The following is a 25732-nucleotide window of genomic DNA, read 5'->3' on the forward strand; positions in this document are numbered from 1 at the left end:
CAATTTTCACCAAATGTAGGACGAAATACCAATGTAGCCAAGATACACAAGCGATAACCTCCGATGGCCGCATATTTCAAAATCATCAGACAAAATGACACACTGCTCAACTCAGCTCAGCCATAGACCGACGTAGCATCCACAGAATACAAACCAATAGGGGGCATTAAAATACCAATATATGGACACATTTCATCCAAATAGTTTGCAACGCAAACTCCATAGCCTTTCACAATGGATTTACAATTCTTCCAATGCACCGCACGCTCAAACACACACACATAGAAACACACACACAATAATATTATTATTGTGTGAAATATTATTACACACACTTATATAATAAATAATACTGTTAAAGGTTTGAATGAAATTTCCATATCAACAATCGAAATGACTGAGAAATGTCTCATCAAAACAACATTTCCAGCTTTGATAAATCAAATGAGATGAAAAACAAAGCCATGGGCGTGCTCTAAACAGCAGACCAGCAAATGAAAACAATGACAGATATTAAAGCAACGGATAAATCTACATAATGCATTGAAATAAAGGGCAGAAATCCAAGGTATTACTTACATTATCAAGGAAAACAAAACAAATAACTCGACCCAACAACGTGGAAAGTAAAGCTAAAAAGCAAAATATTTTATAAAGGTAGCTGAGGCCACAGCCAGGACTGCTGAATGGACAGCGCATCAGGGCAGGTTAACTCCGTGGTGCTGAATGGACAGCGCATCAGGGCAGGTTAACTCCGTGGTGTTGAATGGACAGCGCATCAGGGCAGGTTAACTCCGTGGTGCTGAATGGACAGCACATCAGAGCAGGTTAACTCCGTGGTGCTGAATGGACAGCGCATCAGTGCAGGTTAACTCCGTGGTGTTGAATGGACAGCACCGTTGTCTAGACAGCTATAATTCTTACTGTTTGTGGATAGGCCAGGAGACGGTTTGTGGGCACAGTTCATTTCACACGCACTGATTACGTTTTAATAAACAGTTAGGCTATTCTCATGTTCATTCAATAGTAGCCTGCAAATTGTAAGGAAAATGCATTTAGGCCTACCTTTACTTGTAAATGAAGTCCATTTGTCTGTCCTTACATCACTGACTGCTTCAATCAAATCATTCTATATTCTGTTTGATGTAGGCCTACCCGAAAACACAGTGGAAGTCTCCAAGTGCCTGGGTTCATCATTACCCCCAAATGCTAACTATTGTTTCCCTAAGCAAGGTCCTTCTTCAGAATCTCACGGTTTTCCTTTAGGCTACCTTAACATGGTGACTTGTTGTTGCTGCTCATTTAAAGCAGCAATCAGCAGTTGAAACAATGACAAAGTGATCTCCCCACCACTGTTTCTGTAAAAAGCTGAGGGATGGGGCTGGAGAAATATAATCACCCTCAAATTCACAGAGAGAGCTATGGATGTAAGGACTGACCATCTTTTCGTTTTTTTTCCTTTTTTCCCCCAATTTCGTGATTATGATCTTGTCTCATCGCTGCAACTCCCCAACGGGCTCAGAAGAAGCGAAGGTCGAGTCATGCGTCTTCCCGAAACATGACCCGCCAAGCCGCGCTTCTTAACACCCGCTCGCTTAACCCGGAAGCCAGCTGCACCAATGTGTCGGAGGAAACACTGTTCAACTGATGACCGAAGTCAGCCTGCAGGCGCCCGGCCCGCCACAAGGAGTCGCTAGAGCGCGATGAGCCAAGTAAAGCCCCCTCGGCCAAACCCTCCCCTAACCCGGACGACGCTGGGCCAAACCCTCCCCTAACCCGGACGACGCTGGGCCAAACCCTCCCCTAACCCGGAAGACGCTGGGCCAAACCCTCCCCTAACCCGGACGACACTGGGCCAATTGTGCGCCGCCCTATGGGACTCCCGGTCACGGCCGGTTCGAACCCCAGGCTGTAGTGATGCCGCAACTACATTTTTTAGTTTTAACCATGTTTTATACAGTGGTTGTTTACATTTACTTTGTCTACAAACATTGGAATAAAACAAGCTTGTATTCTGATGGGGTATGACAGTTGATAAGCTGATGAGGCATTTATAAGATATATTCTTCATGGATCAATGGGTGCATATCATTCATTTATTAAGTCCAAAAATGGATGTAGCAACTACAAATTGCCCCTTTAACGTCAGATTGATCCATGTGTTCCCAAACGTTTTTAGGGTGATTTGGTGTTGGATGTGCGATGCAGATTTTTCTTGTTTGATTAAGGCATCAGGTTGATGAGGTCACAGTAGCAGCCTTCTGTTGTCCCCGGTTGAGAAGAAAGGAAAGGGGAAACAGTACAGACAGACAGACAGACCGACAAGACAGACAAGACAGACAGACAGGCAGGCAGGCAGGCAGGCAGGCAGGCAGGCAGGCAGGCAGGCAGACAGACAGACAGACAGACAGACAGACAAGACCAGACAGACAGACAGACAGACAGACAGACAGGCAGGCAAGACAGACAAGACAGACAGACAGACAGACAGACAGACAGACAGACAGACAGACAGACAAGACAGGCAGACAGACTGGCAGACAGACAGACTGGCAGACAGACAAGACAGGCAGACAGACAAGACAGACAGACAGACAGACAGACAGACAGGCAGGCAGGCAGGCAGGCAGGCAGGCAGGCAGGCAGGCAGGCAGGCAGGCAGGCAGACAAGACAGGCAGACAGACAGACAGACAGACAGACAAGACCAGACAGACAGACAGACAGACAGGCAGGCAGGCAGGCAGGCAGGCAGGCAGGCAAGACAGACAAGACAGACAGACAGACAGACAGACAGACAGACAGACAGACAGACAGACAGACAGACAGACAGACAGACAGACAGGACAGGCAGACAGACAAGACAGACAGACAGGCAGCCAGACAGACAGTTTTTATTCACACCACTCCCGTTTAAATGATGGGATGATTTTTCTGTCCCTTTCCTCTGATGAAGGTCAGGAAGCGCAGATGTTGGTCTCCCTTTCTGAATTAGCTTATAATACGTTTGGAAAATAGTTTGAGGGGCTTTATAATAACAATTTTGTCAGGTTGTTTTCACTAGCTAGCTTCCTTACTCAGTTCAAGGGATCCGCGCCAAATTATGTAGACGCCCAAATAAGCAAACTCCATTCCCCTAAAAGGCAATACGCATTCACAAAATATTAAATCCGCTCAATGCAACGAATGAAGCTAGTATAAGCCTCGACGCCAATGCCTACCACTGTCCAGCAACAGTGAATGGAGCCAGGAAGGGCCGCGCCTGTCAACGATTTGAATGGATAGGAAGGCAGCCACAGATCAACGAGAGCTTTTGATGCAATTTGAGCACATTTGGGGATTTTGAGCATAAAAACCACCAAAATCATTGACAAAAAAACAAACATTAGATACTGCCTACCCTGCCTACCCTGCCTACCCTGACTACCCTGCCTACCCTGCCTACCCTGCCTACCCTGCCTACCCTGACTACCCTGCCTACCCTGACTACCCTGCCTACCCTGCCTACCCTGCCTACCCTGCCTACCCTGCCTACCCTGCCTACCCTGACTACCCTGACTACCCTGCCTACCCTGCATACCCTGCCTACCCTGACTGCACGTCACTGATGTGTGTGTGTGTAACTGTGTGTTTGTCTCCCAGTGCTGCAGTGTGATTACAGTAATAAGTGTTGTCAGCTGCGAGACATCTCTGCAGCTAATCAGAGAAAATTGTGGTGCAGTGCGTCCCAAATCCCCTATATATTGGGTCTCTGGTCTAAAGTAGTGCACTATACAGAGAATAGGGTTCCATTTGGGACACAGATGTTGCCTTGTTTTTTTTTTTCATGATTGGAGGGTTTGTTTCCGTACTGATCTGATTTAAATAAATTCAGTTTCTGTGTTTCAGTTTAGTTTTTCTTAAATCAAATGAAGGCCTTTCTGGGAGAGGTAATATATTTATATTATGTTCTAGAATCACGTTCCTGCGTAGAAGTAAATGCTCTGCTTTTTTTAATGATAAACGTGTTTAATTTAATGACACGTTATGTAAACAGATGACATAATTCCAATAATCTAACAGGTGTTTTGCCATCTGATATGTTGTTAGCTACTGGGCTGGGTGTTCATAACACCGTCTGTCTGTGTGTCTGTGACTGGAGAGGCACAGGCCCACTCATATGCTGAATATAATACAAATATAGTTTTGTTTCAACCCAGAGTTAATTCAAAGATACGTGTATAGAATTCGGCCATAAAGGTGAATGACTCCTCTATCAGCTACCTACAGTGTCTTGCAAAAATATTCACCCCCTTTTGATTTTTTTTTGGGGGGGGTTTGTATCATTTGATTTACACAACGTGCCTACCACTTTGAAGATGCAACATATTTTTTATTGTGAAACTAACAAGAAATAAGACAAACAAACAGAAAACTTGAGCATGCATAACTATTCTGTTATTTCATAGTTTTGATGTCTTCACTACTATTCTTCAATGTAAAAAACTGTAAAAATAAAGAAAAACCCTTGAATGAGTAGGTGTGTCCAACCTTTTGACTGGTAGTGTATCTGGGCTGCATGATGCAACTATAGTCTATTGATGATTTGAGAAAGTCATAAAAAAAAGCTTGCGCTCCGTTCCTCGCCTCAGGATGCACAGCTCATATGTAAAATGAGTTTTGATTTAGAATGGCCCATTTATTAAATGGACAGGAACAGGGGCAGGGGAAAAAAACACATATAATCTGTGTGCACTCGAATAGCGAATGGAGGCCGGTCCGTTTTTCAATGATGATGGCTACTTCGGTTTTATAGTGGAGCATGTGCTTAATATGAGCAGCTGAGAAATAAATATAAGAAAACTTATTTCCAGGGGCGCAACTTTGTTTTTAGAAGTGGGGGGGGATAATAATACGTTTTTTTAATCCAATCGAATAAACACTCCAGACAGCCTAACTGACCGTTCGGAGGCGTCCGCATGGTCCTAAAGCATACCGTTGCCTCGTTTTGTATCACATTCCAATGATAAAACTGGGGGGCAAAACATGCAATTTCAGAATGTGGGGGGGATGGGGGGGGATGTCCCCCCCCCCCAGTGAAAGTTGCACCCCTGCTTATTTCACTCCACACATCAACCGCCGTTTGAGGAGCATGCTCTCGCTGCGCGACAGGTGATATTCCGCCCAAACTCTGTATTCCATGAGCTCTCCAACCTTGTTCCTGCAGCTACCCAGTGCTTAATTAGGGAAACCAAGTGAAATCTGTTCAGGAACATCGATAGTAATATGTTTTTCGCAAGTAGACATATTTCACTAAACTGTTGACAGCACCTCTGGGCGCTCGAGAAAGGAATGAAGGAGAGAGGAGGAGATGGAAACGCATTGTGGTGAGATATTATGAATAGCTACAGGTAATGTGCCAACCAATTGATATGAAAATATACAAAATTCACGTTTACTAGGCTTTTCAAATACAAATTCACTATAATTGTAGGCTAATTGTAAGCCGCCCTGCACAATCAATGAACCAACAGCATCGCCTAGGGCTATACATTATCTCCCAGACTCTTGGATCGAAATTTTGGAGCAGCGTAGCATAAGGTAACCAGTCCATCCAGTATGCATAATAATACAGTCCACACTAAAAGGCAATTACTCTTTGGTACATAATTACAAATGATGTACCAAAGACATCTTCAATCAGTTTGTTGTATGTTTTTCTGTCATGTGTAATATGCAGTAGGCTATGTATTGTATAACGGCATAATCATTATTTTAATTCAGGTTTTTTTTTCCGGGCTCATATAGACCTAAACGTATGCATAAGCTCTAATATGCCAAAGGGTGTTTTGAACATTTTGCTGCAGTGTTCTAAATCAGCGTCACACAGAGTGTTTCTTGGTAGTCTTAAACAAATCTACTTTGAAACAAAAGTATACACCTCACACAGATGGTTATGGGCTTAACAAAAAGAAGACACCTGCACCATGCCAGGTATAAAGTTTGAAATGTATTCTAAACTTAATTAAAATAAACCAAATAAAATCACCCGCGGGTCGAATTTGAGATATTCTGATTCTATTTCTATGGTTCTAGATTCCAGAACACGTCAGATAGATCCTCTGTTCTGTTCTGTAGTGGTGATGCTGGTCTGAATGGCATGCTGTGTATATAGTAGTACAGCATAGTTAATCCTCTCATGCAGTTATACACTTTTGGGTTCCAAAAAGGTTATACGGCTGTCCCCATAGGATAACTATTTTTGGTTCCAGGCAGAACTCTTTTGGGTTCCATGTAGAACCCTCTGTGGAAATGGTTCTACATGGAACCCAATAGGGTTCTACCTTGAACCAAAAGGGTTCTACCTGGAACCAAAAATGGTTCTACCTGGAACCAAAAATGGTTCTACCTGGAACCAAAAATGGTTCTTCAAAGGGTTCTCCTATGGGGACAGCCGAAGAACACTTTTAGGTTCTAGATAGCATCTTTTTTTATAGTGTAGGGATCAAAGAGGATCAGATAATCACTGATGTAGTAAAGGGTACGACAACATGTGCAGCAACATCTGTCTGCATCGGTAGCATCATTAACATAAGTAGCAGGTTCCTCTTGTAAAATATATTTTATCTCAATGAGAATAACCTGTATAAATAAAGGTTAAATGAAAAATCATTAATTTCATACTGCATCCTCTCGTTCTGTATCGGTGTACATACACAACAAACACTCAGTCACAGATAATATGTTATATAAAGTACCCCCTACCCTCTACCCCCTACCAACTACCCCTCTATCCTCTACCCTCTACCTCCTACCAACTACCCCTCTACCCCCTACACTCTACACACTACCCCTCTATCCCCTACACTATAACCCCTACCCTCTACCCCCTACCCTCTACCCCTCCATCCCCATGTCCCTCTCCTTACCTGGGCTGGTTGAGTATTGCAGGCTACCCCTCTTCCTGAAGGGGGACTGGAGTTTGGGTTTGGCCCCGGGTCCAGACCCTGCTCCTGGGTACGGGTTGGAGGACATCTTCCCTGGCTGGTTCAGTCAAGACTGGAGAAAGAAAAAAACACAAGCAGCACGGCGGAGCTGGAGCAGAATGTAGAGAGTCAGGGAGCCACGAGTAAGAGGGGAGGAGAGAAGTAGAGAGAGAGAGAGAGAGAGAGAGAGAGAGAGAGAGAGAGAGAGAGAGAGAGAGAGAGAGAGAGAGAGAGAGAGAGAGAGAGAGAGAGAGAGAGAGAGAGAGAGAGAGAGAGAGAGAGAGAGAGAGAGAGAGAGAGAGAGAGAGAGAGAGAGAGAGAGAGATATGAGAGGAGGAGAGGAGGAGAGAAGCAGCACAGATGCTGAGAGAGGGAGAGAGCCGGGGGGGGTGTTTTGGTTTCTGCGATCCCTGGCTGCAGTGTTGACGGTGCTGCTGGGGGCGTGACAGAGCTACTCAACGTTACACACAGCACGGCTCCAGCCAGTTCCATTCTGCTCTGTACTGGTCTGTTGCCCTGGTAACCACAACCCCGTCATGTGCAGAAAAATACATCCAATGGCAAAAGGAGAAGTGGTCACGGAGGACTGACAGATAGTAAAACAATAACAACAACAACAACAATATCAGTTATTTAATTAAAGGTCATTTTAATGAAGGGAAGAGAGAAGAGAAAACAGAGAAAGAAGATAGAGAGCGAGAGGGAGAGGGAGAGGGAGAGGGAGAGGGAGAGGGAGAGGGAGAGGGGGAGAGGGAGAGGGGGAGAGGGAGAGGGAGAGAGAGAGGGGGAGAGGGAGAGGGAGAGGGAGAGGGAGAGAGGGAGAGGGAGAGGGAGAGGGAGAGGGAGAAATGTCTTTCTTTGAAAGTTTTGTGAGTGTAATGTTTACTGTTCATTTTTTATTGTTTATTTCACTTTTGTTTATAATCTATTTGACTTGATTTTGCAATGTAAACATGTTTCCCATGCCAATAAAGCAATTTGAATTGAATTGAGAGCGAGAGCGAGAGCGACAAACCATCAAACAGGCAAAGCGTCAATACTGGACTAAGATTGAATCCTACTACACCGGCTCTGATGCTCGTCGGATGTGGCAGGGCTTGAAAAATATTACGGACTACAAAGAGAAACCCAGCCGCGAGCTGCCCAGTGACGCAAGCCTACCAGACGAGCTAAATTACTTCTAATGAAGCATGCTTGTCACGATCGTCGTAGGAGTGAGTAGACCAAGGCGCAGCGTGTGAAACAAACATGACTTTAATTAGTTAAAGTATACCAAACAAAACACGACTCGTGAAGTCCACGGTAAACAAATACCGACACGGAACAAAAACCCACAAACACAAGGTGAAACACAGACAGTTAAATATGGCTCCCAATCAGAGACAACCAGCCGACAGCTGACACTCGTTGCCTCTGATTGGGAGTCACACAGGCAAACATAGAAATAACCAACCTAGAACACCCAAACAAAGAAACAGAACACATAGAATGAACACACCCTGGCTCAACATATAGAGTCCCAGAGCCAGGGTGTGACAATGCTCGCTTCGAGGCAAGCAACACTGAAGCATGCATGAGAGCACCAGCTGTTCCGGACGACTGTGTGATCACGCTCTCCATAGCCGATGTGAGCAAGACCTTTAAACAGGTCAACATTCACAAAGCCGCGGGGCCAGACAGATTACCAGGACGTGTACTCAAAGCATGCTCGGACCAACTGGCAAGTGTCTTCACTGACATTTTCAACCTCTCCCTGACCGAGTCTGTAATATCTACATGTTTCAAACAGACCACCATAGTCCCTCTGCCCAAGAAAGCGAAGGTAACCTGCCTAAATGATTAACGCCCCGTAGCCCTCATGTCGGTAGCCATGAAGTGCTTTGAAAGGCTGGTCATGGCTCACATCAACACCATCATGGCGGAAACTCTAGACCCACTCCAATTTGCATACCGCCCCAACAGATCCACAGATGACGCAATCTCAATCGCGCTCCACACTGCCCTTTCCCACCTGGACAAAAGGAACACCTATGTGAGAATGCTGTTCATTGACTACAGCTCAGCGTTCAACACCATAGTGCCCACAAAGCTAATCACTAAGCTAAGGACCCTGGGACTAAACACCTCCCTCTGCAACTGGATCCTGGACTTCCTGACGGGCCGCCCCCAGGTGGTAAGGGTAGGCAACAACACATCTGCCAAGCTGATCCTCAACACTGGGGACCCTCAGGGGTGCGTGCTTAGTTCCCTTCTGTACTGCCTGTTCACCCACGACTGCGTGGCCAAGCACGACTCCGACACAATCATCAAGTTTACTGACGACACAACAGTGGTAGGCCTAATAACCAACAATGATGAGCCAGCCTATAGGGAGGAGGTCAGAGACCAAGCAGTGTGGTGCCAGGACAACAACCTCTCCCTCAATATGAGCAAGACAAAGGAGATGATCGTGGACTATAGGAAAAGGAGGGCCGAACAGGCCTCCATTAACATCGATGGGGCTGAAGTGGAGAGGGGTCGAGAGTTTCAAGTTCCTTGTTGTTCACATCACCAACGAACTATCATGGTCCAAACACACCAAGACAGTTGTGAAGAGGGCACAACAACACCTTTTCCCCCTCAGGAGACTGAAAATATTTGGCATGGGTCCCCAGATCCTCAAAAGGTTCTACAGCTGCACCATCGAGAGCATCCTGACCAGTTGCATCACCGCCTGGTATGGCAACTGCTCGGCATCTGACCGTAAGGCACTACAGAGGGTAGTGCGTACGGCCCAGTACATCACTGGGGCCAAGCTTCCTGCCATCCAGGACCTATATACTAGGCGTGTCAGAGGAAGGCCCAAAAAATGGTCAAAGACTCCAGTCACCCAAGTCATAGACTGTTCTCTCTGCTACCACACGGCAAGCGGTACCGGATCGCCAAGTCTCGGACCTTAACAGCTTCTACCCCCAAGCCATAAGACTACTGAACAACTAATCAAATGGCTAGCCAGACTATTTACTTTGTTTTTACACTGCTGCTACTCGCTGTTTATTATCTATGCATAGTCACTTTACAAATTACCTCGACTAACCTGTACCCCCGCACATTGACTTGGTACCGGTACCCCCTGTATATAGCCTCGTTATTGTTATGTAATTTTATTGTTACTTTTTGATTTTATATATTTTTTTTTACTTTAGTTTATTTAGTAAATATTTTCTTAACTCTATTTCTTGAACTGCATTGTTGGTTAAGGGCTTGTAAGTAAGCATTTCACGGTAAGGTCTACACCAGTTGTATTCGGCGCATGTGACAAATAAAATTTGATTTGATTTGATTACACAGACCCACAAAGAATTAGAGAGAGAGAGAGAGAGAGAGAGAGAGAGAGAGAGAGAGAGAGAGAGAGAGAGAGAGAGAGAGAGAGAGCTTCTCTTTTGAGGTAAAGCCAGTGTGGCAGGCCAGCCTGTAGTAAGAGGCTGAGCAGACCGTGAACACAAGCCACTGGACTAGAAGATCTCGCTCTCGGGGGAGGGTGGAGGGTGGAGGGGGGAGGGTGGAGGGGGGAGGGTGGAGGGAGGAGGGTGGAGGGGGGAGGGGGGAGAGGGGAGGGTGGAGGGTGGAGGGTAGAGGGTGGAGGGTGGAGGGTGGAGGGTGGAGGGGGGAGGGGGGAGGGTGGATGACCCACTAGACTAGCATAGACAGACATTTTATTACAGAGATCCATCATCTAGAAGAGATTATTCCACTCCATGTATGGGGAAGCTTATCCTTTATCTCATAAACATGGAAATGCCTCATGTCAGAATATAAACCTGCAGAAATACACATAACATTGATTTATATAATTGCAGGTGCAGTAGCATGCAGCAACATCCACAACATAGTCCACTCTCTCACTGGCCAGCAACATCCACAACATAGTCCAGTCCCTCAGTGGCCAGCAACATCCACAACATAGTCCAGTCCCTCAGTGGCCAGCAACATCCACAACATAGTCCAGTCCCTCAGTGGCCAGCAACATCCACAACATAGTCCAGTCCCTCAGCGGACAGAAATGCAGATGACAGCACATATGGAATACCTCAAAAAGCTCTCGTCTGTGTCTCAAATGGCACTCTATTTCCTATATATACTCTGGTGAAAAGTAGTGCACTATATAGGGACTAGGGTGCCATTTGGGATGCACTCATCCTCTCCCACTGCGGTAAGGGCTCAGGGCTGACTCACAGGTTTTTTTTTTTACATAACAAAGACATTCTGAACACCGCCAGCCTGTCAGCCCTGCAGAAAAATAACAGACCAATGCATCATTGGACGGAACCTGTTGAATTCTGGGATGGGAGGTCAGCCAAACCGATTAACATGGATGAACCTACAGGCAAACTCAGGACCCGTCCCAAACGGTACCCTATTAAAGTAGTGCACTATGTAGGGAATAGGATTAAAGTAGTGCACTGTGTAGGGAAGAGGGTTAAAGTAGTGCACTATGTAGGGAAGAGGATTAAAGTAGTGCACTATGTAGGGAAGAGGGTTAAAGTAGTGCACTATGTAGGGAAGAGGATGTTAAAGTAGTGCACTGTGTAGGAATAGGGTTAAGTAGTGCACTATGTAGTGAATAGGGTTAAAGTAGTGCACTATGTAGGGAAGAGGGGTTAAAGTAGTGCACTATGTAGTGAAGAGGGATTAAAGTAGTGCACTGTGTAGGGAAGAGGGTTAAAGTAGTGCACTGTGTAGGAATAGGGTTTGAAGTAGTGCACTGTGTAGGAAGAGGGTTAAAGTAGTGCACTATGTAGGGAAGAGGGGTTAAAGTAGTGCACTGTGTAGGGAAGAGGGTTAAAGTAAGTGCACTATGTAGGAATAGGATTGAAAGTAGTGACTATGTAGGAAGAGGTTGAAGTAGTGCACTATGTAGGGAAGAGGGTTAAAGTAGTGCACTATGTAGGGAATAGGATTAAGAGTGCACTGTGTAGGAGAAGAGGGTTAAAGTAGTGTACTATGTAGTGAATAGGGTTAAAGTAGTGCCTATGTAGGGAAGGAGGTTAAGTAGTGCACTATGTAGTGAATAGGGTTCAAGTAGTGCACTATGTAGGGAAGAGGTTAAAGTAATGCACTATCTAGGGAATAGGTTGAAAGTAGTGCACTATGTAGGAAGAGGTTAAAGTAGAGCACTATGTAGAATAGGGGATTAAAGTAGTGCACTGTGTAGGGAAGAGGGTTAAAGTAGTGCACTATGTAGTGAATAGGGTTAAAGTAGTGCACTATGTAGGGAAGAGGGTTAAAGTAGTGCACTATGTAGGGGAATAGGGTTAAAGTAGTGCACTATGTAGTGAATAGGGTTCAAGTAGTGCACTATGTAGGGAAGAGGGGGTTAAAGTAGTGCACTATGTAGGAAGAGGTTAAAGTAGTGCACTATGTAGGGAAGAGGGTTAAAGTAGTGCACTATGTAGGAATAGGGTTCAAGTAGTGCACTATGTAGGAAGAGGATTAAAGTAGTGCACTATGTAGGGAAGAGGTTAAAGTAGTGCACTATGTAGGGAAGAGGGTTAAAGTAGTGCACTATGTAGGGAAGAGGGTTAAAGTAGTGCACTATGTAGGGAAGAGGGTTAAAGTAGTGCACTATGTAGGGAAGAGGGTTAAAGTAGTGCACTATGTAGTGAATAGGGTTCAAGTAGTGCACTATGTAGGGAAGAGGGTTAAAGTAGTGCACTATGTAGGGAAGAGGGTTAAAGTAGTGCACTATGTAGGGAATAGGGTTCAAGTAGTGCACTATGTAGGGAATAGGGTTAAAGTAGTGCACTATGTAGGGAAGAGGGTTAAAGTAGTGCACTATGTAGGGAAGAGGGTTAAAGTAGTGCACTGTGTAGGGAATAGGGTTAAAGTAGTGCACTATGTAGGGAAGAGGTTAAAGTAGTGCACTATGTAGGGAAGAGGGTTAAAGTAGTGCACTATGTAGGGAAGAGGGTTAAAGTAGTGCACTATGTAGGGAATAGGGTTAAAGTAGTGCACTATGTAGGGAAGAGGGTTAAAGTAGTGCACTATGTAGGGAAGAGGGTTAAAGTAGTGCACTATGTAGTGAATAGGGTTAAAGTAGTGCACTATGTAGGGAAGAGGGTTAAAGTAGTGCACTATGTAGGGAATAAGATTAAAGGTAAGTGCACTGTGTAGGGAGAGAGGGTTAAAGTAGTGCACTATGTAGGAAGAGGGGTTAAAGTAGTGCACTATGTAGTGAATAGGGTTAAAGTAGTGCACTCTATGTAGGGAGAGAGGGTTAAAGTAGTGCACTATGGGAATAGGATTAAAGTAGTGCACTGTGTAGGGAAGAGGGTTAAAGTAGTGCATGTAGGAAGAGGGTTAAAGTAGTGCACCGTGTAGGAAGAGGGTTAAAGTAGTGCACTATGTAGAATAGGATTAAGTAGTGCACTGTGTAGGGAAGAGGGTTAAAGTAGTTAATTATGGAGGGAATAGGATTAAAGTAGTGCACTGTGTAGGGAAGAGGTTAAAGTAGTGTACTATGGAGGAAGAGAGTAGAGTATGCACTATCAGTGAATAGGGTTAAAGTAGTGCACTATGAGGGAATAGGATTGAAAGTGGAGCACTATGTAGGAAGAGGGTTATGAAAGTGAGTGCACTATAGTGAAGAGGGTTAAAGTAGTGCATATGTAGGAACGGATTGAGTAGGCACTGTGTGGGAAGAGGGTTAAAGAGTGCACTATGTAGTGAATAGGGTTAAAGTAGTGCCTGTGTAGGGAGAGAGGGTTAAAGTAGTGACACTATGTAGTGAATAGGTTCAAGTAGTGCACTATGTAAAGAGGGTTAAAGTAGTGCACTATCTAGGGAATAGGGTTAAAGTAGTGCACTAAGTGTAGGAAGAGGGTTAAAGTAGTGCACATGCTGGAATAGGATTAAAGTAGTGCACCGTGTAGGAAGAGGGTTAAAGATAGTGCACTATATGTAGTGAATAGGTTAAAGGAAGTGCACTACTGTAGGGAAAAAGGGTTAAAGTAGTGCACCATAGTGAATAGGGTTCAAACAGTGCACTATGTAGGAAGAGGGTTAAAGTAGTGCACCAGTAGGGAAGAGGGTTAAAGTAGAGCAATTATGGGAAGAGGTTAAAGTAGTGACATGTAGTGAATAGGGTTCAAGTAGTGCACTATGTAGGAAGAGGATTAAAGTAGTGCACTATGTAGGGAAGAGGGGTTAAAGTAGTGCACTATGTAGGGAAGAGGGTTAAAGTAGTGCACTATGTGGAAGAGGGTTAAAGTAGTGCACTATGTAGGGAAGAGGGTTAAAGTAGTGCACTATGTAGGGAAGAGGGTTAAAGTAGTGCACTATGTAGGGAATAGGGTTCAAGTAGTGCACTATGTAGGAAGAGGGGTTAAAGTAGTACTATGTAGGGAAGAGGGTTAAAGTAGTGCACTATGTAGTGAATAGGGTTTAAAGTAGTGCACTATGTAGGGAAGAGGGATTAAAGTAGTGCACATATGGTGAAGAGGGTTAAAGTAGTGCACTATGTAGGGAAGAGGGTTAAAGTATTGCACTATGTAGGGAAGAGGGTTAAAGTAGTGCACTATGTAGGGAAGAGGGTTAAAGTAGTGCACTATGTAGGGAAGAGGGTTAAAGTAGTGCACTATGTAGGGAAGAGGGTTAAAGTAGTGCACTATGTAGGGAAGAGGGTTAAAGTAGTGCACTATGTAGGGAAGAGGGTTAAAGTAGTGCACTGTGTAGGGAAGAGGGTTAAAGTAGTGCACTATGTAGGGAAGAGGGTTAAAGTAGTGCACTATGTAGGGAAGAGGGTTAAAGTAGTGCACTATGTAGGGAATAGGGTTAAAGTAGTGCACTATGTAGGGAAGAGGGTTAAAGTAGTGCACTATGTAGGGAAGAGGGTTAAAGTAGTGCACTATGTAGGGGAAGAGGTTAAAGCAGTGCACATGTAGGAAGAGGGTTAAAGTAGTGCACTATGTAGTGGAGAGGTTAAAGTAGTGCACTAGTAGGAAGAGGGTTAAAGTAGTGCACTATGTAGGGAAGAGGGTTAAAGTAGTGCACAACTTGTAGGGAAGAGGGTTAAAGTAGAAGTGCACTATGTAGGGAAGAGGGTTAAAGTAGTGCACTATGTAGAGGAAGAGGGTTAAAGTAGTGCACTATGTAGGGAAGAGGGTTAAAGTAGGACTATGTAGGAAGAGGTTAAAGTAGTGCACTATGTAGGAAGAGGGTTAAAGTAGTGCACTATGTAGGAAGAGGGTTAAAGTAGTGCACTATGTAGGGAAGAGGGTTAAAGTAGTGCACTATGTAGGGAAGAGGGGTTAAAGTAGTGCACTATGTAGGGAATAGGGTTAAAGTAGTGCACTATGTAGGGAAGAGGGTTAAAGTAGTGCACTATGTAGGAATAGGGTAGTATAGAAGTAGTGCACCATGTAGGGAAGAGGGTTGCAGTAGTGCACTATGTAGGGGAAGAGGGTTTAAAGTAGTGCACTATGGGAGGTAAGAGGGAAGAGGGTTAAAGTAGTGCACTATGTAAGGAAGAGGGTTAAAGTAGGAAGTGGAAGAGGGGTTAAAGTAGTGCACTATGTAGGGAAGAGGGTTAAAGTAGTGCACTATGTAGGGAAGAGGGTTAAAGTAGTGCACTATGTAGGGAATAGGGTTAAAGAGTGCACTATGTAGGGAAGAGGATTAAAGTAGTGCACTATGTAGGGAAGAGGATTAAAGTAGTGCACTATGTAGTGAAGAGGGTTAAAGTAGTGCACTATGTAGGGAAGAGGGTTAAAGTAGTGCACTATGTAGTGAATAGGGTTAAAGTAGTGCACTATGTAGTGAAGAGGATTAAAGTAGTGCACTATGTAGGGAAGAGGGTTAAAGTAGTGCACTATGTAGTGAATAGGGTTAAAGTAGTGCACTATGTAGTGAAAAGGATTAAAGTAGTGCACTATGTAGGAAGAGGGTTAAAGTAGTGCACTATGTAGGGAAGAGGGTGCCGTTTGGGATGCAATATCAGATGAACATTTAGTGACTTTCTATAAAAATAAGTAGACTGGAATATAAAGGTCTCCGCTGTCTAGGAAATTGAAAGTGTGTCCCACTGGGTAAAAACTGGTTGAATTAACGTTGTTTCCACGTCATGGCAACGAAAAAAAATTGGATGCATTTTTAATCAATGTGGGAAACTGTTTGGATTTGCAAAAAGTCATCAATGCAAGTTGCAACTAGGAAACTCTGAAATTTCCGACTTGCTAACTGGTTAAGTCCGACTAGCACGTGAACGCGGCATTAAGGGATTTTCCTATTATTTTCTTACAGCCTAAATCCAATGACATGGTGACATTTTGTGTTGATTTCACGTTGAATTCACATCAAAGTTAAAAACTCAACCAAATGTAAATCAAAACTAGGGGCTAGATTCTGATCTGCCTTAACCCATAATGCATAGCAGTATTAATGTTGATATTTAGCGATGTCGGAGGTGTACAGTAACTGCGTTGGAGCTGTCAAAATCAGCAAGCGGCTCCCGGCGTTACACTTATCACGGACATTGCCATGGGATGCACCGAGTCGCATTAGTATAAATCCCATGCAGCCTTGCTACAAGTTGGATCACATGAATGTGTGTTGTGATCAGTGGCGGCTGGTGAAAAATATTCTCGGTGGGGCTGTGCCATACTTTTTTCCTGTAACCATCGCGATATATTTTAACACAAACTGCAGGACAGCAGTGCTCAGTGAAACATTCAGTAATTATTTAATGCCAATATTAAAAAGTTGAGGCATTCTTACACAAAAACATATTACACAAACCCAAGCCTTTCATTTTGCATTTAAAGTGAACTTTTTACCATTGGTAGTAAACAGGCAACAACAGGCATGCTGTCAGAACAGAGTGGAAAGTGGACAATAACATGAAATTATTATAAAGTTTATAGGAAATCTTTACACTGTATAAAAGGATGTATAATATAGAAATGGATATCAAGTGGATGAACTCAAACCTTTGACTGGAAGAATAGCATACAGTATTTTATGATCATACTAAATGTGACTAATTGTTAATGTGCTCCAGAACTGCAACAATTAATTGATACAAAACAACATATACATTAATATTAGCAAAGACACTATTAAGACTTTCTAGAGTACCATATATAACTGGATTTTTTATGCTAAGGTCAACTATATACAAAGAAACATGCGGCCAGAGCTGCTCGTGTGTGTGTGTCTGTCATCTTATTTGTACAGGAATTTTGCCCGTCTGTCCTTCTGAGTGGCAAACCTCTCAATGACCCTTTGATTAAAGTCAGGAATGTCCCTGACAAGTTTCTTCTCCATGGAGAGCATGGCCAGAGCGTTCAGGCGATCCTGTGTCATGCTGTTTCTCAGGAAGGTCTTGATCCTTTTCAGTGTAGAGAAGCACCTTTCTGACTCAGCAGTTGTCATGGGTGTGGTGATGAGGATCTTGAGGAGGCTGGCAGTCTCTGTGAAAGTGCTCTGAAGGTTGTTCTCCATGAAGAACTGGTACAGGGCACTGACACCACTACAAGCCTTGAACTCACTGTTCTCATAGATGAGGGACAGTTCGGTTTTGAGCTTGGCCTTGTTCAACATGGGGTACGCCTCCACGGTTGTTTCAAGCGCTGTATCGGGAACTTCACACTGTGTTGTGGGAACAACTCTCCGTGCAATAGTGTTGGCGCTGATGAGGTGCTGGGTGAAGGAGAACCTCTCTTTGGCATGACTCAGGATGGTATCACATACCTGTAAAAGATACATCATCAGCTTTAATTTGCAATTAAGCTATTTTGATGCAAGTGATCCTGACTGACACATGCCTATGTCCAACTCAAGTATATGATTACCAAGGTGCTGATTGTTCCAGGGTTTTGGCTACATACTACCAGGCCTGAAAAAAGTTCTATGGGGGAAACACTGACAATTACATCACAACTTACCTCTATAGCCAACCTCTGTTGTTCTCCTGGTCCCAGCATCCTCCGTCGCTTCATGGGCTGTTGCTGCTCGTCAGATGCGCTGTCCCCACACAAAGAGGGAATTCGAGGCCCTGGGTCCAAAAAATAAAGTTTAATTTGATAACTTGCAATCAGACTTCTTAGCTCACTGTAATTCCCCCTCAACACACAACCAGTGACTTATATATATATATATAGACAGACAGACAGACAGACAGACAGATAGTGTGTATATACACACAAACTATGTCTAGTAACTGCTTTTAACCTGTGATGTACATAATTAACTGATGTTATTACGTTTTAAAGCCTTTTTCCATTACATTTGTGAGAGGGATGCAACATAATTTTGTTCTGCTGTGCACTTAGCAATAAAGTTAATCTTCAATAACAACTAGGCCTCTTCTAGAAAATTGACCTGGTGGACACCTGAATAATCATTACAAACTGTGTAGTACTTTCCTGCATTATTATCAACGTCTGATTGTGTCTTTTTGGACAAACACTTGTTCTCGTGGTCGAGTAACAACAACTGCGCTCCTTGAGTGACGGGGTGGTACTTGGTGAGAGAGGGGAGAGACGACCCAAATTGCGGAGTAAACTAGAAAAACGGACGTTACACATGGCGGAGTGGCATTACCACATTTAACAAACCAAACATTGAAATACCGTTATAGAAGGTAAAGTAAAAACCCAAACTGGTCTGTGCATCAATACCGGTATATAGTAATATATAGGCAACATACCGTATATCTGTATCAATTATGTATCAGTTTTACATGTGACCCATATCAAATTTGCGCATTCACACTGAAGGAGCACACAAATGCAATGCTCATTTGGCGTGATTGTCGTGGTAACACAGGTGAAAAAAAATCCTGAATGGTATCCTAATGGCAGCCATTTTGGTTGAGGAGAAATACAAACAACTCTACTGCCATACATTCCAATTAGACTGAAGGCATACAGTTGTGTCCAAATATATTGGCACCTTGGGCTTTCTTAAATAATTCCCTATTTCTTCTAAAATCAGTTGAAATTTGAGAGGAAAAAAATGGGTCTCGACACCTTTAATTATATTTCTGTAAACTTAAGTTTACAATTGTAATTTAGAAAATATAGACAAATGTCATGGACTAAATTATTGGCACCCTGGAGCTAGTACTTGGTTGCACAGCTTTTGGCCAAGATAGCTGCCAACATATGCTTATTGTAGACATCAATGAGCTTGCTGCACCTTTCTGCTGGCAATTTGGCCCATTCTTCAGCAGCAAACTGCTGTAATTCTTCAATGTTTGAGGGTTGCACTCCACCAACTTCTTTTTCAGATCTTGCCAAAACTAATGTGGTCCCGTGTAGCTCAGTTGGTAGAGCATGGCGCTTGCAACGCCAGGGTTGTGGTGTCGTTTCACGGGGGCCAGTATGAAAAAATTTATGCACTCTTAACTGTAAGTCGCTCTGGATAAGAGCGTCTGCTAAATGACTAAAATGTAATGTAAATGTCTTCTCTTTCCTTTTAAAATACTAAAACAAATATAATTGTGACGGCTCTATGATAATCACTCACTTTGATGACCAGACACATTTAGGCTTTTAAACTGTTGTAAGTGAACTATTCATCTTTCTAACAGCATCTTTATCAGCCAATAGTAAATATAGTTATTTACCTGATTGTTAGCATGCTTTGTGAACCTCTGGACAAGTGCTTTAATCGAAGACAGGGTCGATGTTCCTCTTCTGCAGCTGGCTGAAAAGCATGTCCACAGGCATGATCTTGTGGAACAGTGCCAGGAAAAAACAGAAGGTTTCGAGCATCTCACAAAGCCCCCCGCCTCTCTGACAGTCGGGGCATCAAAGTTCCCAGAGTCTCTGATGGTCTGGAAACACGTTAGGAGGTCATCCCTGTACCTGTACACAGTGTTTACAGCGCGACTGTGGAAGTTCCACCGTGTTGTAGAGGCTCTGGGAGTCTGCGCAACCACTTCGTCAAGCACGGTGGTTCGCTTGGGAGACCTGGAGAAGAAAGCAGAAAATCCGCAAGGTCGGAAAGAAAGTGCCGACCTGGGGATGCGTGAAGTAGCCTGGCATGATGAGGTTCAGCTGATGTGCATAGCAGTGGACGTAGTGCGCATTTTCGTACACATCCACTATTTTACGCTGCACTCCGCGGTGGCTCCTCATCACACTTGCTCCGTCGTAAGCCTGGGCAATAAGTTTGGCCTTTTGTCCATGTGAGAGTATGGTGCTGAGCCTCTCCAGCAGCGCTGTAGCGATGGTGTCGGCGGTTCGTTCTCGATCAAAATGAACTCGAAAAAACGCTCTTGGACGTTACTTTTAGCATCGATGTAGCGTATCACAAGCACCAACTGGCGGTGGGTGGAAACGTCAGTCGTCTCGTCAGCTTGAATGGCGATAAAATCAGCACTCTTTACTTCTCCAGGATGTAATCCTTAAGCACTGACAACATACAGTCCAACAGCTCGTTCTGTATCGTCTTTGACGTGCCTTAAAAACGGTAGCTGTCTTCGGTGCTCCTCCAGCACACTGTCGAGGAGGCAACAAAATCCACTAAGCCCCGGAAAATGCCGGGGTTGTCCGAGGAGTCAGTCTCCTCGTGCCCACGTAAGGCCAACTCAAAAGCCCCACAGAACTTCACACAATCGATAATTTTGGATAGAATGTGCCTGCTTTTTATCCACCTCCTCATTGTGTTTCCTCACCGCAATCCTGTGGCCGTCATCCAGCTGCGTAGCAATGTTCACCCTTCCTAATACAGCTAGCTTTACAGAGTTGTCCATGTGTGCCCTGGTGTTCTATGTTTCTTTACCTTCTCTGACAGGTGCTTCACATCCCTCACTCGGTACCTGTCCATGCTGAATCTGACCCGTCGTTTTTAAAAAGCAAGCACGGAAAGCAAAATAAAGCATTAGCATCAGTGCACCCAGCTAGCCAAGCCTTCCTGGTGTACCAGCTACGGGAGAAGCCGCGCATATACTGCTTCCCCTTCTCGCTAGCCTGCTGTCTGATTGAGAGGTCAGGTTGATCTGGGCCCAGCTCTTTCACCCGAACTTTCTCTGACAAAGTTCTCCTCTCAAACGGATCTTGGAGGAGAGATTTCACCGAGTTAGGGTTGGGTCTTGGAGGAGTAACGCTTTGCGTTCGCCATTGTCGTCTAGTAAAATGGCGCCACTGGAGCCCGGTCCTTATTTTATCAGGGGGCGAGCTTGGGGCGATAAAATAATCGCCCTCCTTGGATTCAATTAAAATCGCTGATTAGCTACATTTTATGTCATACATTCATATCTTAAATTAGCAATTGGCTTAACTCTACGTAGACCCGCCTCCTCGGGCACTTTCTGTATCGCCCAGAGCTGACGAGGCGTTTGACAGGCAGAGGAAAGGTTGCAAATATGATTTTCTATCATATCTTACACATATTACTGTGTGCATTCCATATTTCAAACACACAAATATTGACATACTGATGTTTTTATTATTATTATTATTATTATTATTTTTTTTTTATAATTTTATTTAAAGGGGCGGCGCCCTAGCGCTCTCTATCGGCCAGCCGCCACTGGTTGTGATCTACACCTCGGTTAGGATGACAACTTGACTGTCATTATTTCTACATAGCCTACACTTTCTCCTTGTGAATTTATAACCCGGGTTTAAGGACGGGTGTGGTTTAGTGACAATGACAACAAGTGCAGCCGCTCTCCGATTTGACAGCTCCTCCAACGCAGTTACACCTCCGACAACCCAAAACGTCAACAGTGGGTGCGTTTGAGTGGCTGAAGCAACTGAGGAGTTAAGACAGGGGAGTTGCAACAGCGACAGCCGAAAGTCGGACACTGTGGTTCTCTATCAGCAAGGCTCAGATGAACATAGCAGTTGTTTATAAATGTTTTTCTTTATAATGTCGAAATAAACACTTATCCAACCCCCATATCACACGCTCACAAACTGAGATCTAAGCCTAGAGACGTTGAACTTGATGTCTGTGCCAATGGGGTGTGTCTGTGGGCGCGTTCGAGCGTATCACCTTTGTCAAGTCGGTGACCAACATTGGTCATCATTGGTCACCGCCTTTCAAAGTGTGTTGCATTATGGTTATACTTTTTTTTCTAACCTGCGACTACATGTCCAATGCATGAACTTTACAAGAATCATGTGATCAAAGGTCATGCAGTTTTTGATGGGTTTCTATAGCTTCTGACAAGTCCAGGCCCTAGTTTCTATAGTTTTTGCTACTCAGGTGGCATGGTAAACTGACCTTATATACTGTAGTATTCCGTATAATATGTATATACTCTATTGAGTATTCCTATAGAGATAGATAAAGTAGACTAGTCCAGATTAAAACATCTAAATTTGGGAATACGTGTTGACCTCGTCCTTGGATAACCTGTTCATCCATCCCGTTGTACCATGCCAGGAAACACAACCCTTGTCTACACACTGTAATCCGTCCACCCATAACCACTAAGGTCTATCATGAGACAGTACACACGCTGTAATGCAGCAGCAGAAATGACATAGATAAAGAAATCAACAGTAAACTTTATTTATTAATTACCATTTCACTTTTTCCTATAGCAAATAATAATATTATAGTAAAAGTAAATTATAATGTTATTTACAGTATGTTGATAAAGTGTCTCTCTCCATAGTGTTGACAACAGCCTGGATTGGGAACCATTCTATTTCAGTTCCAATCTGTTCTTGTAGATTAAATTGGTTTTGGAACGATGATAAATAGTTAACTTTATTTTACATTTTTAATAGGTAAACCAAATTAAACTCTGATTAACAGTGGAATGAAATGTGTCTCCCAATATTATTGGGTTGTTTTATTACAGGTTCAGCGGTAGAATAAATATAACATTCAAGGAACATTTAATTTCCATTTATTCAGCCCAACTCTCAATCAATTATCCAGCTCAACTGTCTAAAATGGTATTCCGGTTGTCCTCAAAAGTATAACTTGTCCACTGCTTACTCCTTCAATACCAACCCAAGAGGAAGTACACACTTAACGATGAGCATGATCAGAGGAGTCATGCCCACATGGGGCACAGGGGCACCTCAGATTTGTCCTGATTTGATTTGTTGTTTTGTTTTGTTTCTCTGTAATACTACTTGCCACCTAGCCATTTTATGAAGTTGGCTTTAGCTAGCCCAGATTGGTTCCCATCTCCCAACCTCATAACTAGCTACCAAGAAGTCATTTCAGGCTATCAATCAAGTTAGAGTAGCTAGCTTGTCTAACTATCTTAGCTGGCATGCCTGCTGGCAAGGTTGCTAGACTTTAGAAAAGCAAGCAGTAACTAAATGTACTGAATAAGACTCACATTTCCTTTCAATCTTTTACCCAGATTTTAGCAGCGATGCAGAGAAGCATATTTAGTTTATTTAAAAGAACCACCATTCAGGAGGATACAGACAGCTCAAGAGGTATGCTTAGATATGCAGAAATATAAGCATATATTTTTTTTAAACATAGAATTCAAGAATAATTATTATGTGTGGCATGTTGTATCGGAGGCCATGTGACCATTTAGGGGACACGCAGCCCGCGCACAGCAGTGGGAGAGCGGGAGATCCCAGCTCAATGCACTATACTATGACATTTTAGTCATTCAGCAGATGCTCTTATCCAGAGCGACTTACAGTTAGTGAGCGCATACATTTTCATACTTGTGTACTATAGTTGTACGGCTCCGGTTAACTTGAATAAAGGGACTTGGAAAGAAAGGAAATGCCGACTGAATCTGAAAGTGCAGCAAGTGAAGTGTGATAATGAACGGAAACAAAATGAGTGAAAGTTGTAGAAGAAGACAAGGACCGGGTCCCATAATGCACTTCTTATTGGACAAGGAGATTCATTTGGGAAATCCATTTGTAATATCCAGGACTGTGAGGAAAGCAGTGGGAAAGGTGGATTCAATCAAGGTGACTAGAAGCGGCCTTGTTTTGGTTAATTGTGTTTGATGAAGAACAGAAGAAGCATTCACTGGATCTGGCAGAAAGTAACATGTATTGATCTTCGGAGCAGGGCGCCTGCCAAAGGAGCTATAGTTGGAGTCTCGTTGGATATAGATGACGAGCACCTTAGTCAGAAGATCCCAGGAGTGGTCAGTGCACGTCACCTGACCCGTATGGTAAATGGAAGGAAGGAGAAAAGCCTATTGTTGTTTTGAGGAGACTCTACCTGAACACGTGAAGCTTGGATATGTGAGGTATGAGGTGAGAGCATTTGTGTCCAAACCATTACAGTGTGGGAATTGTAAAGGTTATGGTCACGTGTCAAATGTTTGCAGACGGGAGAAGTATGATATTTAAGAATCTGAAAATGTTGCAGCGGTGGTGGGGATCATACTCCGGACTTCCTTGAGTGCCCTGTTAGGGTGAAGGAGGTCAAGGTGTCAAGGATCAGGGCTGCGCAGCGGATCTCCTATGTGGAGGCGGTGAAGAGAGTCGAAGGGGAAAGAGGCAACAGTGTTGAAGATATGGCGGTGGATGCATTGCAACCAGTTGCTGGTGTTTTAAGTCAATCGAGTGATCTTGATACATTCAATGTGAAGAAAGTAGATTTTGTGGCATTTATAGCCACATTGATTAATTGTATAGCACAGGTTTCTGGACATCAAGAAGCTGGACATCATTATATCTGCAGCCGAGAAGTTTTCGGGGCTCCAAGACTTCACGGCAAAAGCACTACAAGGACTATTGTCGCTAGGAAATGTCTCGCCCTCACAGGAGTATTTTGAGCCTGTGTAGGGACCTGCTTATAATTAGTTTTTTTTACTGAAAAGCAGGTTGATTTTGTTTAGTTAATTAATTTTTTTGATCGTTTGTATGATATTAGATTTATTGTTATATTATTTAATAATTATTTTAATTATGTTATTTAATGTTATTGGGGAGGATCCTTATTATTTACCCGCACAGTAGGTGGCACATCAAATTATATCATAGAAGAAGAAGAACTTGAATAAAGAAGGAGTTGTTTTCTTTAGTATTTCTTAGACAAAAAGATACAACATGGTACCGGGAGTGACAGAACTCGCCGTTGACTCATCCATCATCGTGTTTTGGTCGAAAATGCCGAACGGCACCAAGAGGCTTCACGTCAACAAGCTAACGTTAGCGAACTAGCCACTGGGCTAACGAGACTGAGGTAAAAATAACCACCCTGGAGCTAACGGAGCGTGCAGTGCATGTAGCTAGTCGTTTTGCAGTGCTAGCTGGCTAACGACATGGAGCAGCTAAAGCCTCCAACAGAACTTAAACGGCAACATTGAAGAGCAATGGAAGAGGTTCAAGCAGCATTTCACCCTCTATCTGATGCCGATAGAAGCGGCTGAAAAAGACAACACACAGTAGGTCGCACTGTTTCTCTTATTTTGTACAGAATATTTCTGACACCGTCTCTTATGACCAAAAAGAGCTTCTGGATATCAGGACAGCGATTACTCACCTCGTACTGGACGAAGGTTTTTTCTTTAATGAGTCGGACGCGAAGGATTTTCATCAGACACCCGACAAGGCCCAAATCCCCGTCATTCGCATGAGAAAGAGACTGAGATGTCGGGGACGTAGGTCAGGGTGCCTTGTAAGGATCTGACGGCGAGTGGGTAATCTGCCTCTACCATCAGTCCTATTAGCCAACGTACAATCATTGGATAACAAAATAGACGAACTACGATCACGGATATCCTACCAACGGGACATTAAAAACTGTTTCACTGAGTCGTGGCTGAACGTCGACATGGATAACATACAGCTGGCAGGATATATACGCTGCATCGACAAGATAGAACAGC

The 25732-nt window shown here is 43.7% G+C and overlaps 1 protein-coding gene across 1 annotated transcript in view; it reads right to left on the bottom strand.

Moving 5' to 3' along the window:
• The window catches only part of LOC121537725 (AMP deaminase 2-like), a 48984-nt gene extending 41859 nt beyond the window's left edge, over positions 1-7125 (bottom strand). Inside the window, exon 1 of the mRNA XM_041845329.2 lies at positions 6907-7125. Within this exon, the coding sequence (XP_041701263.1) occupies positions 6907-7012 (106 nt within the window). The 5' untranslated portion in view covers positions 7013-7125. The remainder of the gene's footprint in view (positions 1-6906) is intronic.
• Positions 7126-25732: the final 18607 nt, after the last annotated feature.

The sequence above is a fragment of the Coregonus clupeaformis genome, chromosome 24, assembly GCF_020615455.1.
Source record: "Coregonus clupeaformis isolate EN_2021a chromosome 24, ASM2061545v1, whole genome shotgun sequence".
Classification (NCBI taxonomy): domain Eukaryota; kingdom Metazoa; phylum Chordata; class Actinopteri; order Salmoniformes; family Salmonidae; genus Coregonus; species Coregonus clupeaformis.